Here is a 13,537-nt window from a genome sequence, read left to right as displayed (position 1 = left end):
ACAAAACAAAACAGCCGTAGGTTTAAGCAGGAGGTGGGAGGGTGTATCAGAGTTCTGGGGAATCATTCAAGGTAAAGATAAGAAACACCCAGATGTGGGTGTGCACATCTCAAGAAAGTCATGAGTAAGCGTCTTTATCACAGCCATTTTGGTGACATGAAAGTTCCATCTTAAAAGGTTTATAAAGCATTTAAATGAGATCATAGGGTGGTTCCTGAGGTACACAGGATAGGGTTATAGCTGATCACGTGAAACCTTAAGTCCCAGGCATTACACAGGAAGTTGACAAATATTTACCAAATGACAAGTAAAACCATAAGCAAAAGTTTACATTATCCCAGGAGCATCTGGGGAAGAGTAAATAATAATGAAAACACAGGCTCAAGCTTTAAGCATCCTCTTAGATTTCTATTGCTGTGAACAGACACCATGACCAAGGCAACTCTTGTAATGGACAACATTTAATTGAGGCTGACTTACAAGTTCAGAGGTTCAGTCCATAATCATCAAGCCAGGAACATGACAGCGACCAGGCAGGCGTGGTGCAGGAGAAGCTGAGAGTTCTACATTTTGTTCCGAAGGCAAACAGAAGACTGGCTTCCAGGTGGCCAGGAGGAGGGGCTCAAAGCCAACCCCCTCAGTGACACACTCCCTTTAACAAGGCCACACCCACTCCAACAAGGCCACACCTCCTAATAGTGCCACACACTGGGCCAAGCATATTCAAACCACCACAAGCATATTTTGTTGGTATTTTAACTTTTTAAAATTTTTTACTTACATGTTTGTGATCACTTGCCTGTATTTACAACATACCTGCAATATCTTTGAGAACCAGAAAAGGGCATCACATTCCCTGAAACTTGAGTAACAAGTTGTTCTGAGCCATCCAATGTGGGTACTAGAAACTGATCTTGGGTCCTCTGAAAGAGCAGTGAGTGCTCTTAAAGGTTGATCATCTCTCTAGCCCCGATTTGATGTGATATATATCTCTATATCTTGCGTCTGTGTATGTGCTTCTATTCTGCCTCAATGTGACTTTTATACTCTTTTCTGCAGTCTAACAATTTTGAACTTCTTACCATGAGCACAACAAATTATTCTGCAAACCTTGGAGTACCCATGCACTTTAGGAAAGTCAGTATGGTTTAAATTACTGTACCCCATCCTCCCACTGGCCACCCCCATCATATTATCTTTCATCGAGGGGATCAGAGAAAACCCATTCAAGAGGCCATATTTCAAGATCCCCTTAATTTGCTCAACCAAGAAGTAAGGAGATGTATCATTCACATTGCCTGAACAAAACCAACATAAACACACACACACACACACACACACATACACTTTTCTGATAACATTACTTCATTTTCCTTAAGGCAACCACCTCTCACTGTATGCTAAGACTTTGGGCATTATTTCATGGTTTCAGAATTATTATATGACACATACATAGCTTTTTTTGGATGTTCCATTCCCCTGGAGACAGAGAAAAGTCCCAGCTGGGTCAATGGTGCTGCTTGGTTGGCATTTCTGGAGTAAGGCATCTCTTCCTCTTGGCTAAGAGGATGTGATCTGGATAGCTGTCAGTCCTTTGTACCCCAAGGAATGATCCCAATGCAAGGAGGCAGCCAAGCTGAGAACCCCAGGTGACAAAACTCAATTCTGGTGACACCAAGCTTCTCCTTGGATCTGGCTGTCCCTAAAGGCAACTACTTCCAGGCTGTCTAGTCACAGGTGCGTGTCATGTTTTATATCAGGTCACTTTGGGTTGGCCTTTCAGCCACTTGCAACCAAATCACTGGGTGATTCACAAATCTGAGAGCAAATGAGACTTCGGCACACATTCCTCCAGCTTCCTTTCCTAGCCCTAAGCAAAGTTTCAGAGTAGAATATGGCTTGTGGGATCCTGCCTCCAGGGGACCTAAGGATAAATCCCAAGCCCATAGATGCCTGCGTGAGTCAGACACAGGGGTCACTTCAGGATCCGGATGCTCATTTTTTGTTCGATGTTCATCTTCTCTAAGGACTGGGGAGAGATGGGCATGGTCAAGACAAAAGGCTTGAATCTCAACCCCTCCCCTGGAGTCCTATCATCTCCCAGAATATCCTCCCTCCACTCCCCGTCTCTCCCATTCTCCAGTTAATTAAACTCCCCCCCCCCGTCCTTCTGTCCTGGGGACTCCTGGTCTCCACCCCTCCTAACCTTGGTGAACTCCAGGAAGGACACGGCCCCATCCCCGTCCTCATCAGCTTCCTGCACTGTCCGGTCTGTGATGCTCTCTAACTGCTCATCTGTCACCTGGACCCCAACCATGAGGCGGAGAACCTGGGAGGGGAGAGAAGAGGCAGTCATAGAGAAGAGCCACGGAGGCTGCTCCTCCAGCCCCAGCCTTGCCCACCCCACCTCACCCCGTAAGTTATAACCAATTTTTTTCTCATTCACTTTTCACCATCAAACTCAATTTCCCCTACAGCCTGTAGGAAACGCCTGCCACTGTGTCACTGTCTAGTTGTATAACCCAGTCAACACCCATCCTCCACTCCACAACACCTTACCCCCTACCCTAACTTTATCATCTATCCCAGAGTCTTGGCATTAATGACATTTGGACCTAGATAACTCCTTGATGTGGAAGGTTGTCCTAGGTGTTTGGGTGTGTATTGCTGGCCCATTCCTGGTAAACATCAGTTGGGTGATTTCTTCCCGGTAATGACAATCAAGTATCTCCGATACTGGCAAGAGGCAGCATTACGCCCAAGTTGGGAATCCGAGCTCTATTCCCAGTCTCTTACCTATTTACTCCCCACCCCTTGTCCTAACTAACCCAACCCCATCCCATCTCAGGTCTTACCTAACACACAATCATTTGCAACCCCAGACATCACACACACACACACACACACACACACACACACACACACACACACCTCCATTTAACCATCCTGCCCTGCCATCCTACATCACATCTGATGCAGCCATGGTCTTCTGACCTGTAGCATTTCATTCCTGGAGATCTTCCCATCCCGATCCAGATCATAGAGCTGAAACGCAACTGGGAAAGGAGAGGGAAAAGGAAGTGAGGCTCCTGAGCTGACATTAAGTCCTCACCAGGCTCATGGGGGGGGGGGGGTGAGAGGTTCCCGGGTCTCTCCTGATATGGATAAAATAGGCAGGTCTCACACTCTCACAGCGCAGTTTGTTCATTCTGCTGTTTAGGGGTTCAGGTTGCTTGGGGTCTCGGAGTGTGGCATCTTCTTCATCTATAGGTCGAAAATAAGCCAGGACCCTGGCAAAGCCTGCGAAATACAATCTCTGACTCCTAGAGGGACAGGGATAGAGAAGGTCAATGGTCACCCAGGCTGCCACCATCTGAAGCCTCGCCTCCCACCCATGTCCATTTCCCCTCCAGTCAGCCAGTGGAGACTTCACCCGTTGGGGAAGAAGCTGTCTATAATGCGGTCACCCAGGGGGTTCACAGCCAGAGCTCCGATCTGCTGGAGGTCTAGGCGGCTGTGAAGACAAAGCAACAAAGAAGGCAAAAGAGGCAGATGAAGGTGTCAGTGAGGGGGTGGGGCCAGAAAAAAGAACAGAGGCAAAAGATATTAGATCTGTTCTGCTCACCTCAGGAAGCCCTTTTCATCCCTGTCCAGGGCTTGGAACCGGTGGTAGAGGCGGAGCAGGCTGGCTTGCGAGACTGCGGAAAGGAGGTGGGGATGAGTCCGCAGAGGACTCACAGGTCCTTATTGCCAGACCCCTGTGACTTGGAGTGCATTGTAGAAACCCCAGCCAGGGGGCGTGGGCGAGGAACAAGAGGACTAATTCTCATCTTTAACCCCCCCCCCTTCAACATAAAAGGGTCATCTATCTCTCTACCCTCAGCGCGACTTCAACCATAAGGAAGAAGCTGACGGGCGAGGATAAAGGGGGAGAGTTACCCTTGCAAGGCCAGGTGTGAAGTCAACTCCGCTGGAGGGAGCTTGGCTCCAGAAAACACTAGGTTGGAGAACGCAGGAAGTTCCCAGAGCCCAGGATATAGCCCCCTGCATCTGTCCTCAGCTCAGCCTTCAGCCTCCAGCCGAGCTCAAAGACACCTGAGTGAATCTGGTCCATCAACCCGGACCACCTCAAACTTGGCTCTCAGGTACCTTGCGATCCCGGATCCCGGACACTGAGGTCTCGGTTACTCAGCTCCAGAGGCGCAAATTCCCAGACTCAGATTCCAAACCCTCTAAGTCTCTGCGATCTGGAATACTCAAGCTACATTCTAGTGACCCCCTACACTACACTAAACCTCCTCCTGTGCCCGCCCACGAACTACTGGCCTGCGCTGACCACCACCACTACCAGTACCCACACACTCACAGCCCGTCTCTCTGCGAATGTGCTCCACGTCGGGAATGAGAGCAATATGAGAGCTTCGTGAGCCCATGGCAGAACCACAGGAGGAGACGAGCAGCCAAGGGAACCAGGAGTCCTCTGCTTCCTCTCCTCCCGTCCAAAAGGCGCGGCTGCCCAGTGGCCCCAGAGCCGAAGGTCACGGGCCTGGAGAGCAGCCAGAATCTAGGCGTTTTTCGCCTGCCACCTACAACCCTGGGAGAACAGAAAACAATGCCCGGGGTAGCAGGTCAGAGGGGAAGGCTGAGAACAACTGGTCGTTTCAGCCCGGAGATTGAGGTCGCCAGAGGCTGGGCGGCGATGCCAGGGCCCCGCCTTCCTCACGTCTGTGCGAGCCAGTTTTCTCCCAACACTCCCTAGACACAAACCCACCTCCTCCACAGGACCTCCCAGATCCGCTCAGCCAGTGCTGTTCACTCAGTTTAAATCCTACTGGGCGGGATGAAGATTTTCTTCTGGGGAGCGGAAGAGGGGGCAGGGAGCAGGGACAGCTCCCTGGGCAGGAGGGATGGGGATGGGGAAGTCCACGCTCCACTAAGTGGAACAGCATAGATGGGAATCACAACTACTCTCTCCTTATTCTGCACAAGACCACGATGTTTTGTCTATGTGGAATTATCCTGTGGCTGAACTAATTCTTAAGATCCACCAAGCCTCTGGACACCAGCACTGAGGAGGTTGACACAGGAAATTAGCCATGAGTGGGTGGCTACTCTGAGATACATGAGTCCTAAACCAACCTGGGCTTCCTTGTTTGATCATATCTCAAAACAAACAAGTGTGTTAAGATTTATCCAAAATCCAGACTCCTGGATTCTCTCAGAAATCAGAAGTTCTGGGGCTAACTTTGCGACTGAGTGGGATGGCATCGCCTGCCATTCAAGCCCAAGACACTGGTCCAACATTTAAAAGTAGGGAACTGGGGAGGCTGCTCAGTGGGTAAGAGTTCTTGCTGTGTATAAGTGAAGGTCTGAGTTTGACCCTCTAACATTCCCAAAGATGCTGAGCATGCCCACACATGTGCGTACACACACACACACACACACATACACACACACAAACACATACGCATGCACAACAGTACACATGCACACAGACTTTATTTAATTTTCTTGTGTAAGGTAAAAGCTATGTGGAGGATGTAGCTCTGGGATAGATGAGAGCTTACCAACAAGCCTGTTGCCCTAGGTTCAATCCTCGATACTGCCACAAACAGGTATTTAGTTTTGAAACTACCCTACATCATCCTATGTACATGTATACCCATAATCGTAGGGATGGTGTGCAGGAATTTTGTTACAAGGGTTCATAACCATTTGGGAGAGAGAAACAGTCTATTAGTCTCCAGCCTGAGACAGAGCTCAACTCCAAAGAGACTTGAAAGTATTGATCTAAAGAATGCTTGCTTCACTCTCAGACTAAATAACTGGCAGAAAGGACACCAGATTCCTTTTCAGATGTCCCCCAAGGACTACAGAATGTGGGAAGCTACCCTCCTCCCCCACATAACCCAGCCACACTCAAGGCCAGTGCTGGGAGTTAGGCTGAGCCCAGGAAGAAATGAGCCTCTGATCCTATGCAGTAGTAGTAACTTCTAGCAGGGTAAGAGGGGGGTTGCCAGCCTTGCTCTCTGAGTCAACACCATGTTCAAGTAAGTCATTCTAGTACAGTGACAAGTCCCTATGCACAGCCATCCCCAAGCCTCAGGGGGGACCAGGAGGTCTTCATGCATGCAAGTGGGGTTTACACCAACTCCACACTGCATGCCTACATCTGTCCAGTTGTTCAGTGAATATTTCTGAAGAACCTATTAGATGTGCTTTTGTGTGTGTGTCTCTCTCTCTCTCTCTCTCTCTCTCTCTCTCTCTCTCTCTCTCTCTCTNTCTCTCTCTCTCTCTCTCTCTCTCTCTCTCTCTCTCTCTCTCTCTCTGTGTGTGTGTGTGTGTGTGTGTGTGTGTGTGTGTGTGTGTGTGTGTATTACTGGGGATGGAAACTAGAACCTTGTGCATGAGTAAAAATGTTCTATGTCCTACCACTGAGCTACATCCTCAGCTGAAGGTTTTTTTTTTTTCTTTTACTTTGAAGTTTGCTAACTTTGGCAGTCAAGATGGCTTAACAGTTAAAGGCCCTGTCTGTCAAGCCTGAAGACCTGTGTTTGAACACCAGAGGCACATGGTAAAAGAAGAAAACCAACTCCTGGAATTATTTCCCTGAATTCTGCATGTATACAGTGTCTTTACACACACATTCATACAATTTTAATTTTTGTTTAAGATTTATTTATTTTATATGCATTAGTATTTTGCCTGTGTGAGGGTATCAGATCCCCTGGAACTGGACAGACAGCTGTGAACTGCCATGTGGGTGCTGGGAATTGAACCTGGGTTCTCTAGAAGAGCGGCTAATGCTCTTAACCACTGAGCCATCTCTTCAGCCCTCAATTTTATTTTATTTTTTTTAAGTTGCTAGCTGTCTTAGTTAGGGTTTCATTGCTGTAAAGAGATGCCATGACCAAGGTAACTTTTATAAAGGACATCATCTAATTGAGGCTGGCTTAAAGTTTCAGAGGTTCAATCCATTCTCATCATGGTAGGAAGCATGGCAACGCTAGAAGGAGCTGAGTGTTCTAAGTCTTGATCCAAAGGCAGCTAGAAGGAGACTGTCTTCTGCAGACAGCCGGTGGGGGGGGTGGGGGGGTGGGAGGTTTCATTCCACAGTGAGCAAAGCTTGAGCGTAGGAGCCCTCAAAGCCTGGCTACACAGTGACACATTTCATCTAACAAGGCTACACTTCCTCCAATAAGGCCACACCTCCTCCAAAACAGTGCCCCTTCCCATGGGCCAAGCATATTCAAACCACCACACCAGCCACGCTTCATGAAGTTCCAGTTAAAAAAACAAATGCTCGGGCTGATAAGATGGCTCAGCGGTTAAGAACACTGACTGCTCTTACAGAGGTCCTGAGTTCAATTCCCAGCAACCACATGGTTCCTCAAAACCATCTGTAATGGGATCTGATGCCCTCTTCTGGTGTGTCTGAGGACAGGAACAGTATACTCACATATAATGAATAAATAAATTGAAAAAAAAAGAAGAAGAAGAAAGAAGAACAAATGCTCAAGAACACTCAGGAAAACCTACAACTCTTCCCACTCGATAAACAGCCCAACTTAAAAATGGACAGAGAGCTGGAATAGAAAATTCTTCAAAGAAGATGTATGGGTGTCCAGATAAATGGAGAAAAAGACTCTCAACATCACTGACCTTCAGAGGATGAAGAATCAAGCCACAGTGAGATATCACTTCACACTTACTGTGATGACTAGAATTGATATCAACCAAAACAGAAGAAAACCACAAGTCTCAGTGAGGAGATGGAAAAAATCAGAGACCTCAGGCATTGCTCATAGAAGACAAAATGGTGCATACATCATGGACAACAACTTTGAGATTTCTCAGTAAGTAAAAACTATCATGTGATCTAACAATCCTCTCCTAAGTATATACACAGAAGAATTGAAAAATATAAGTTCACTAGTCAGTGGGCAGATTCTGCAACAACAACAACAAATACAAGTACCATGTGACCCATCTCTACCCTCTCCTGGGTATTTTTGCCTGAAATTTCTTGAATCAGCTCATCACAGAGATGCTTGTATGTCTATAGTGATTGGTACACTGTTCACAAAAGCCAATATGGGAGCCAGCTTGGGTGTCCATCAACACATGAGGATGAAGAAAATGTGGTGTGTCTATATACAAAGGAATTTTATTCAGCCATAAGAAAAATAATATCATTTATAGGAAAGTGGGTGAATTGGGAATCATTATGTTCAATAAGATAAACCACACTCAGACAGGGAAACACTGCATGTTTCGTACATTTATTAGTTGTTTGTTTATTGTGGGGCCATTGTATGTACATGAAGATTGGGTGATGACTTGGATCAAGCCAGAAAACAGCATCCCTCCATGGCCTCTTCCTCAGTTCCCGCCTTGAGTTCCTGCCCTAACTTCCTTCAGTGATGGACTGGAGCTGGAAGCTTAAGGTGAAATAATCCCTTTACCCCTTCAGTTGCTGTGGGCCATGCTCTTTATCACAGCAATCAAAACCCTAAGAGATCATGGAGATTTGTCTCAGCCCTTTGGTCTTCAATGTCTTTCTTTTCAAGAGTTTCATTTCCCAGGTGATCTTTTAAAATTATTCTTTGATGACCTAAATACATGAATACCTAAATCTTGGCCACCCCTATGCCACTCCATGCCTCTCATTCCCCTCCATGTCTTCCTCAGCTTTCTTATAGCATCCAGGGCCACCTCTCATCCCCTTCTCTGTCACACTGAACCTCTTCCTCCCAGCGAGTTCCCTCCTGCTTCCAGGTCTTTCCCTGTGTGCGTGACCACCAAGTTTAGTTAGTTACTTGCACGAGTGTGAGGATGGGGGTAATTGTAGGAACATGGGCAATTTAGCAGTAGCTATACCACTGAAAGAAATGGCACCCCCTTTCCCAGCACCCCTTAACTTGTCCATAGTCCCTCAGTGAAGGGTGGGGCCTTGTGAGCACAAGCATGGTGAAATGGAAGGGGGTCCAATCTTGTTCGGTAACAACAATTGCAGTGGGTTCATGAGCAAATTGTCCATGGCATGTCAAAAGACACGGATTCACAGTGCTCCCTCCCAGTCCCTGGCTCTTACATTCTTCCTGCCCATTTGTCACGATGTCTCTTGAGCCTCAGAGGGACACGCCACAGTCCCTTATTCTGTTCTTTGAGCAGCTGTGAGTCAATGCTTTAAGCACCATCGACTACAGAAGGAAGCATCTCTGCTGGAAATATACTAAATAGGACATGGTGGTGGTTGCACATCTGTGAACATATAAATATCTGTTGACACTTGAAGTGGGAGAATCATACAGCTTGTAAATTATATTGTAATACAGTTGTTTTGTAATAATAGCTTGGAAAGCTCTGAAAATAAAGGAACCAAAAATAAACTTGTTTATATATATTCTTTTTTATTATTGTTATTATTTAGTTTTCAAGATAGGGTCTCACTATGTAGCCCTGGCTGTCCTGGAACTCACTCTGTAAACCAGGCTGGCCTCAAACACTGATCCATCTACCTCTGCCTAACGCATGTGCCACCACATGGCTCATACGGATTCTTAAACATGCTAGGAAGAAGTCAGAGTCATCTATGTTGTACTGATGATGGGACAGGCAGGAAAAACAGACAGGAAGGCTTAGAGGTGAAGGGCGCCAACTGCTCTTACAGAAGACCTGTGTGTTCCCCAGCGTCCTCAGGGTGGCTCACAACCCTCTGCAGTTCCAGTTCCAGGAAATGAGACACCCTCTTCTGGTCTCCTCAGGCATCAGGCACACAAGTGCTGCACAGACGTGCAAGCTGTGCATGCACACACACATACCTATGCATGTAAAATAATAATAAATGTTTTAAAAAGAAGTGGACACAAAAGCCAGATCCAAATATACATGAGAGTTTGAGTGATTTAAAGTAACACTTCAAACCAGGCAAGTGGCTGGAGAGCTGGCTCAGTGGTTAAGAGCACTGGCTGCTCTTCTAGAACACCTGGGTTTGATACCCAGCACTCATATGGTGGTTTACAACCATCGGTAACTCCAGTTCCAAGGGATCCGGTGGCTTCTTTCCATGAGCAGCAGGCACACATAGGTACATGCAGGCTAAATACTCACACATATAAAATAAATAAATATTTTTAAAGCAGTGGAAAAAACGGGAGTTATTTTTAACTCCCATTTTAGGACATCTGTCTTCATAGGGAAGAGTAAAGCCCTAACGTCGTAAACAAAATAAACAGAGATTTAAATGCAAAATGAAACTATATAAAGACAGAAGAAATCGGCTCTATTTTGTTAGTATCGAACAGGAAAGGGACTTACAAAATGTGAAACAGAACAGAAATCAGAAAATATTATTAGATTCAACTATTGAAAATGTAAAACTCTGTTCTTGGATGAGGGGGGGGGGGAAGTCCTGGCTTTCATCTCGGGGAGAGCCTGGCTTCCTAGCTCATGTTCAACTCCATTCTCTAAAACTTGTGCTGAGCCTTACACTGTGCGGGAAGTACGGACATTCAGCTTGTGTGCAAAAAGGTACAAGACCAACTAGAATATAAAAGTTTTGGTAGGGCTGGTGAGATGGCTCAGCAGGTAAGAGCACCCAACTGCTCTTCCAAAGGTCCAGAGTTCAAATCCCAGCAACCACATGGTGGCTCACAACCATCCTTAACAAGATTTGACTCCCTCTTCTGGAGTGTCTGAAGACAGCTACAGTGTACTTAAATATAATAAATAAATAAATCTTTAAAAAAAAAAAGTTTTGGTACCATAAGGCCATCAGTTCAAGTCCACCTTGAAAGCCTGTAACATACGTAAATACTACATAAAAAGGCATCTTTAATATATTTATAAAAATCATTTGAAAGTAATTAGCCAAGCATAAGAAAGAGAGAGAGAGAGAGAGAGAGAGAGAGAGAGAGAGAGAGAGTGTAAAATGTAAAATTCATTTCCCTTTGAGGGCACTTTGTCCTTTGAGGGTGGCTGGGTGTCAGGGAGGTAGGGATGCTGTGTGTTTAGTGCCTCAGTCTAGGGTAGGCTTCGATGGAGGCCTTGCTTCGGTCCCCATAGTCATGCAGGAGGCTCCTCCCAGCTGCAACATCTCGGGAGACCATGAGGATGAGGTGAGGCCCGCATGTCCAAGGCTGGTGTGAGGGTGCTGCCACCTCCACGCACAGCCTAGACAGGATGTCTCCTAGCTCTTTTTTTTTTTTTTTTTTTTTTTGGTTTTTCGAAACAGGGTTTCTCTGTGTAGCCCTGGCTGTCCTGGAACTCACTTTGTAGACCAGGCTGGCCTCGAACTCAGAAATCCACCTGCCTCTGCCTCCCAAGTGCTGGGATCAAAGGCGTGCGCCACCACGCCCGGCTGTCTCCTAGCTCTTATTCTCCTCAGAGTCTTGACAGGCATACGCACTGATGCGTACGAATACTTTTTTAGTAAGAGTTTCACAGTAAGCTGGTCTTCCCCTCTGCTTTCTCCAAAGCTTGCTGAGCCCACGGCTGGGAGGCCCAGCCAGGAACACACCTCTTCCACAGGCTTACGGCTTTTCCAGGCACCCTGAAGCGTCAGGGTGGGCAGTCAGACTAGAGGTGGGGGGGGGAGGGGGGGAAGCAGTGTTCTCCTGATCTCTTGAAACTGTATTAATTCTTTATAGAGATGTGAACACTGAATTTATTTTTAAAATAATAATAATAATAAATTTAAAAATAAAAAAAGAATGAAAAATATGGAAGAAACCAACTTAACATGTATGTAGGTTTTGAAGGGGATGAGATGAATGTGTTTTTCTTTTCTTCTGGAGTTTATTTTTCTTTTTGCCTTGGCTGGTTGGTTTGTGTAGAGAAGATTTGAGATGGTACTCTATTCTAGACAAAAGTGAGGTTTTGTAGTGGGACCAAAAATTACTAAGCCCACACCCGCTCCCCAACCCCAATTCTGCTGTGTGGGAAGTTCTCCACCTGATGTCAAGGCAGAACCCCTGGTATCCCAGGAAGATGCTGTCGGTCTAGGGCCCCTGTGAGCATCGGGCACCAGACGTGTTTGGCACTAGGGTACCTGGCAACCGGCAGAGAACCAGGACGGTGCTTCAGTTTTGACCTGTGAAGGCAAGAGTAGGTGGCTTCCTTCTCCCTCCCTGGGGAGGACTCACCATTCACCTTCAGTCCAGGGGCCTGGGGTTCAAAAGCCAGGTATAAGAACCTACCCTCGTCCCCGACACCCCCATCTCCCAGGCTCCTGATGGTGCTACCTAAGAAAGTCCTCCCCGCACCCTTTGCTAGCCCAGTCAGTGGTCAGATTTGGAGGAGGATCCAACAGGAGGGTGTAACTATGAGATAAAAATGTCTTGGTTGTACCAGTTTGTGGCTTAGCTTTGTATTTAAATAGCAAACAAAAAAGGAAACTTGAAACTTATTTGTCATCTTAAAAATAAAGCAAAAAAAAAAATTATTTATTGCTAGGCAAGTCCAAAAACAGAAAAAAGACAAAAAAGAAAAAAGAAAATTTAAACCTCTATATACTATATATGCATGACACATATTGCAATATATATGTAGTCAAAATACAACAGTGGTGTAGATATACAGCTGCTATGCAAGGTAAAACACAATCTAGTGGAAAGATATTGATATAAGATGTGAACTAGGGTGAACTCAGTGAGGGGAGCTAGGAATCGAACTTATGTCGTCTGCAACGGCAGCAAGTATCCTTAGCCACTTAGCCATCCCTCCAGCCCCTGGAATGCTTTCTCAGATGCAGACTGGAAGCACCCATCTCCCCTTTCTGCATACTAACACCAGTCTTGGTGCCGCAGGCCATGGTAGAAGTGGGTTCCCACGAGAGTTGACTTTCTCTACAGATTTGTGCTTGGTAACTCAAGCAATACCTTTTTTTTTACTTCAGCAGGAAAACTTGAATCTTGGTATAAGCCAGAGAGAGTGCCTTGGGGCCTTTTGGATGGCAATGGAAATAAGGGCTTTACCAGGAGGACTGAGCTAATCTCTCTGCTGAAGGATTCACTAGGGAAGGAACAGAGTCTCTGAACTAAGAGGCTGGCACAGAGTGTGGGACTAGAGGGGTCATCGCAGGACATGCGATGGGACTCAGGGAGTCCTCCCTGGGAGCACAAAAACTATGAAAACGCAGTCATATGGCAATGTGCGCACCCGTGCATACAGCCTCGGTTTAAGGCAGCTAGCAGTGGGGACAGTGGTGGCTTCCCAGCACCTCTTCCCTTTTTCAGACAGGGTCTCACTACGTACCACTCTGTGTTGCTATAACAGGGTAGAACAAGCTTATAAATAATAGAGATCTAACCTGCAGTTCTAGAGGTTGGAAGTACCTGGAGTGCTGCACTGGCCGTGGGAGGAGCCCTCTTGCTTTCTTGTTGTGCCATCCCATGACAGAAGGACAAATGACAAGCTGGGGGGTAGGGGATACGTTAGTAAGAGGGAGAGGGAAGAGAGAGAGAAAGAAGGGGGAGAGAGAGGGAGAGGGAGAGGGAGAGGGAGAGAGAGAGAGAGAGAGAGAGAGAGAGAGAGA

At 46.5% G+C, this 13,537-nt stretch overlaps 1 protein-coding gene across 1 annotated transcript; it reads right to left on the bottom strand.

Annotated features, from left to right (window-relative positions):
- Positions 1–1,353: 1,353 nt before the first annotated feature.
- On the bottom strand, positions 1,354–4,646 carry Chp2 (calcineurin like EF-hand protein 2). Its single transcript, XM_021218595.1, has 7 exons — positions 4,367–4,646; positions 3,626–3,698; positions 3,434–3,514; positions 3,193–3,323; positions 2,995–3,056; positions 2,207–2,329; positions 1,354–2,029 (listed from the first exon to the last, which is right to left on the bottom strand). The coding sequence occupies exons 1-7, from the start codon at positions 4,431–4,433 to the stop codon at positions 1,976–1,978; spliced, it is 591 nt and encodes a 196-aa protein (XP_021074254.1). The 5' UTR covers positions 4,434–4,646; the 3' UTR covers positions 1,354–1,975.
- Between the last annotated feature and the right edge of the window lie 8,891 nt (positions 4,647–13,537).

This window comes from Mus pahari, chromosome 1 (genome assembly GCF_900095145.1).
Source record: "Mus pahari chromosome 1, PAHARI_EIJ_v1.1, whole genome shotgun sequence".
Lineage (NCBI taxonomy): Eukaryota > Metazoa > Chordata > Mammalia > Rodentia > Muridae > Mus > Mus pahari.
Note: the sequence above shows the minus strand (reverse complement) of the source record. Positions and strands in the feature narration are given on the sequence as shown.